We start from the raw sequence: 4415 nt of genomic DNA on the forward strand, positions 1-4415 counted from the left end.
GCATGTGAAACTGATCTTCTTCCTAACCATAATGTCCACTATTTCCATTGATTTTTCAATAAGCTTGTCTATATTTCATGTTCAAAAACGATTCATACTCATGAATTAACTTCTTTACCTACACCCATTTACGAAAATGTGAAAACCCACAATTATTTTTCACTACGTCTAAGTGACGATGCAAAGATCATTACTCTTTTGACATCGATTCATACTCATGAATTAACTTCTTTACCTACACCCATTTACGAAAATGTGAAAACCCACAATTATTTTTCACTACGTCTAAGTGACGATGCAAAGATCATTACTCTTTTGACATCGAGTCATACAACGCATTGCTTATAGACAACAACTTATTATTCACATTATTACTTAATTGATCCTTGTCATAAAAATTCGACAAAATTTTACATTGGTTGTCAATTTCCTAACACAACCTATACTTTTATCCGGACTTGAAACCGGCTATACATAACAATACTAACGTGGACATGATTACATATAATTTCAACTTCACACAAATTTATCAAAATAAGTAAAAGTGAACTCGTATTCCAAAATCTCCTATACAAACCTCATTGTAGATAGAGAAACCTCATTGTAGATAGAGAAATGTGGTTACAAATGAAGCCATTAACCTAACCGGTGTGTACCTAATAAAACTTATCTAAAATTCATATATCGAAAATGCATTTCCAAGAGGACAAAACAATTCCATTATGGCATGGATATCAAGGTTTTCTTATTCCATTTGAGTCATACAGTTGGCATGTGATAAAACTGAAATTCTAGAATACTGTACATTTTCGGTTGGCCTAAACATCTATCCATATTTTCTATATTAAAGAACTGTCTCCAGGATGTGAAGATTCCTCACGTACAGCTGTCATATAAAGGTTTTGCATGTATTGCTGATAATAATGACAAGGCAGTAAAAGCAATTTAATTCATGCATTCAATCGCATGGGACTTCAACTCTTGAACAGAAACAATTGTTTAAAGACTAAAAGGACAAGCCCAGAAGTGAAGAGAGTCGTGTGAAAAACATTAAGGTAGGGTCCTAATGTGTTATAGCAACAGACAACAACAAGACTGCAATTTGGGCAATTCATAGACTACAAGCACATGCTCAAGAACAAAAGCACATGGCCCTTACAGGCAATAATGTCACCATCCACCAAATATACATTGAGGAAAATCCCATGGCAGCATACACTTGCACTAATGTAATCTTATACTATTGAGGCAAAGCCAAAGAAAGCAGTTTTTTTTATTAGTATGATATATAGATTTCAATGAAATGTAAACCATGATAAAAAAAAGTTACCAAGAAAGCAACACCTAAAATAGCAAATTAACAGGATTAGTCAACCATGGTTCAACCAACACCTAAAATATCAATGGTGATCTGTATCCTGGAGTTTTCACTAACATGTTACCTACCCTTGTAAGAGAATTTATGATTTGTTAAAGGCATGTCTATTCAACATGTGCGTTGAAAATCCATCTTACCCTATTCTGTTCTAGCAGCATGTTAGATATACCTGAAGATAATGCTGGAAAGCTATATTGAAAATAGCATTCCATTGATATTCAATTGCACAAGTAAAAACAGCATAGCAATTTCATTTTTGCAGTTAGTTAACACTATGAACAACACTACAATGCAAAGTGATGTACTTTATGATGCTCCTAAACATAAACACAAAATCCAATTAAATAATTTGACAAAACTCATCTCCGCATACTACAGGAGAAATAAGCATCAATTATTAGTAATTTACAAGAAAAAGAGAAAAATGATAAAGAAAACGAAAAAAATTAACACACCTATCATATCATACATACAGATTCAATGAAAAATCATCGGTTGTTCTTGTTATTGCTCTTGTTCCTGTACCATGATTTAGCTTAATATGGATCTGATCTTTTAGGGTCTTGCAAAAACTCCCCAGATCTTACCACGACCAAGTCCATCCGACAATTTCTTTGAACCCGGAACATCCAATTCAACAAGCTTCTGCGTATATACACCAGCACCAGCAGCCACCATTTGTTTCCTACAAGTCTTAGAATGCAAGAGCGAAACCAGAACAGAAACTGGGTATTGCTTATCTAAATTAACCAAAGAAGGGTTCAATAGCTGAACTGTACTAACTATTCCCCTTTCATCCTTCCGAAAAACCCTTCTATTGAAAGGGTGTTGCAGTAACACGGACAACGCCATTGCAGCGGATTCTTTCTCCTCCGCGCCTTTCCCATCTAACATCTTAATCAAAAAAGGAACACACCCACATTCCCCCATTTCCTTTCTGGTTTTGTTTCCACCATTCAAACCCATTGCATAAACCGCTTTCGCAGCCGCTATCCTCACCGTCAGAACTTCACAATTCAACACTCCCATCACCCTCCCAATAAACCCTTCTGCAACAAGAACCTCCCCAATCGGACCCGTCAACGCCAAATACCTCAACATTTCAACACCAACTTCAAGACTCTGAATCATCGGAGCCGAATCCCAAAAATTCTTCAAACACTCAATCCCACCTTCCTTATAAGCCAAAACCCTCATCCCCTCATCCTCCGAAATCAAATTCGCCACACAACCAATCGCATTCTCTTGCGCCAATATCGTCCCAGAAGAAGCCAACCCTAACAAAACACCAACCGCATTCTCCTCCGCAAAATTCTCTCTAATCTCATTAAATTTCGCCAAATTCCTCAAAACCGCCGCCGCCGAAGCTTGCGAACCAGGCGTCCCACCCTGACAAATCCCTAACAGAGACGAAATCCCACCTCTAGATCCAATCGCTCTCGCATTATCTCTAGTAAAACTCAACGCCTGAAGCGCAATACAAGCTTTCTCTATAGCTAAACCACTTCCAGAATCCAAAACCCTAAGCAAATGATTCAACAGCAACAACCCCTCCGCAAGTAGATTATTCTTCCCACTATCCACTGTCGAGACTTTAGAAATAGCAGCGACGGTTTTCTCCTTCATATCAGAGGAGGAGTCCAGTAAACGAACGAGCACCGGAACTACACCCTGCGCGACGGCTATAGTAACATTTTTATCGTCTTCGTGGAGTAAGGAGAGAAGTGAATCAATCGCGGCGGCTCTTGAGTCAGTGGACCCGATTTGCAACCGTGCGATGAGGTTTCTGGAAAGAGATCGAACGGCTTCACGTTTGGAGAAAGCGGGGGTTTCGAGGAGGAGGCCGCTGCGGAAGAGGACGTCGCAGTCGTTGAGGTGGCGGTGGAGGGTGGCGATGAGGGAGTCGAGGTGGCTTTGGGTTTGGAGTTTTCCGAGAGGTAAATCGGAGGGGGATTGGCAGTGGTGAGAGAGTGAAACGGCGTCGTGGAGGGTTTGGGTGATGGAGTGGAGGAGGTGGAGGGAGAGGGGGTTGGTGGTGGAGGAAGTGGAATATTCGGTGGAGAAATCGGTGAGGTGGGTTTGGAGGGAGGTGAGTTTGAGTCGGGCGATTGACCATTTGGATTTTAAGTGATGGACGGTGGGGATTTCTTGGTGGAGAAGGGAGTTGGTTAGAGTGAGGCAAATTGTTATTGGGTCTGAGTCTGTTGATTCCTTCATGCTTTTTTTTCTCTGCTTCAGTTGCTGAGAGAGAGAAGAGAAATAAAAAATGAACTACTCTGGTGTGGTTAGTGTTCTGTAGAGGAATTGGAATCAGAGACAAACGGTTTGAGTAGGTTGTTGAATGTAGGAGTTAGGAGGGTGTGGGATTGCGATTGGAGGAGAGAGATAGAGAGAAGTGTAGAGTGAGACCCGACCCAGCCTTGCTGACAGCAATAACCAATAAGGGAGGTTACGCAGCATAATGCAACGATTTGGAGCGTGGCACACACTCGCGTTTGGGACTTCATTCCCGCTGGCTAGCGCCACTCAACTTTCTCGGTTTCTCCTTAGCGCCATGTCGGCAATTTATGTGGTCAACGGCGGATATTTTGCATGTTACTCCCTCCGTCTCAAAATAAGTGTCTTATTTGAGTTTTGCGCGGTTCTTAAGAAAATAATTAGATGTATTGATTTTAATGATAAAATTAATGTCATTTACTAAAGTACCCTTATTTATTATATATAGTGGAGTTGTTGAAAAACGTGAAAGTTAATATATAGGGGTATAGTAGTGGAAAAAAATAATAAATATTGCATTGGTATTCTAAAAGGACATTTATTTTGAGACATAGAAAAAGTGCAAATGAGAGACTTATTATGAGACGGAGGGAGTATTACTAAAGGAGTTCTTAAATATATACTAGTTTCTTCTTTGGACAAATTATAGAAAATATTGGATTAAATTTGCTGATAACCAGAATTGTTTTATATATACTGTATTTGTCTTATGAAAGTTAACTTGGATAATATTTTTATAGGAATATTTATTATTAATAGA

General features: G+C 39.2%; 1 protein-coding gene across 1 annotated transcript; it reads right to left on the reverse strand.

Moving 5' to 3' along the window:
* Positions 1-1572: 1572 nt before the first annotated feature.
* Positions 1573-3931, reverse strand: LOC131630475 (vacuolar protein 8-like). The gene has a single exon (XM_058901245.1). The coding sequence runs from the start codon at positions 3593-3595 to the stop codon at positions 1934-1936; it is 1662 nt and encodes a 553-aa protein (XP_058757228.1). The 5' UTR covers positions 3596-3931; the 3' UTR covers positions 1573-1933.
* Positions 3932-4415: the final 484 nt, after the last annotated feature.

The sequence above is a fragment of the Vicia villosa genome, unplaced genomic scaffold (assembly GCF_029867415.1).
Source record: "Vicia villosa cultivar HV-30 ecotype Madison, WI unplaced genomic scaffold, Vvil1.0 ctg.000685F_1_1, whole genome shotgun sequence".
NCBI classification, from domain to species: Eukaryota; Viridiplantae; Streptophyta; class Magnoliopsida; order Fabales; family Fabaceae; genus Vicia; species Vicia villosa.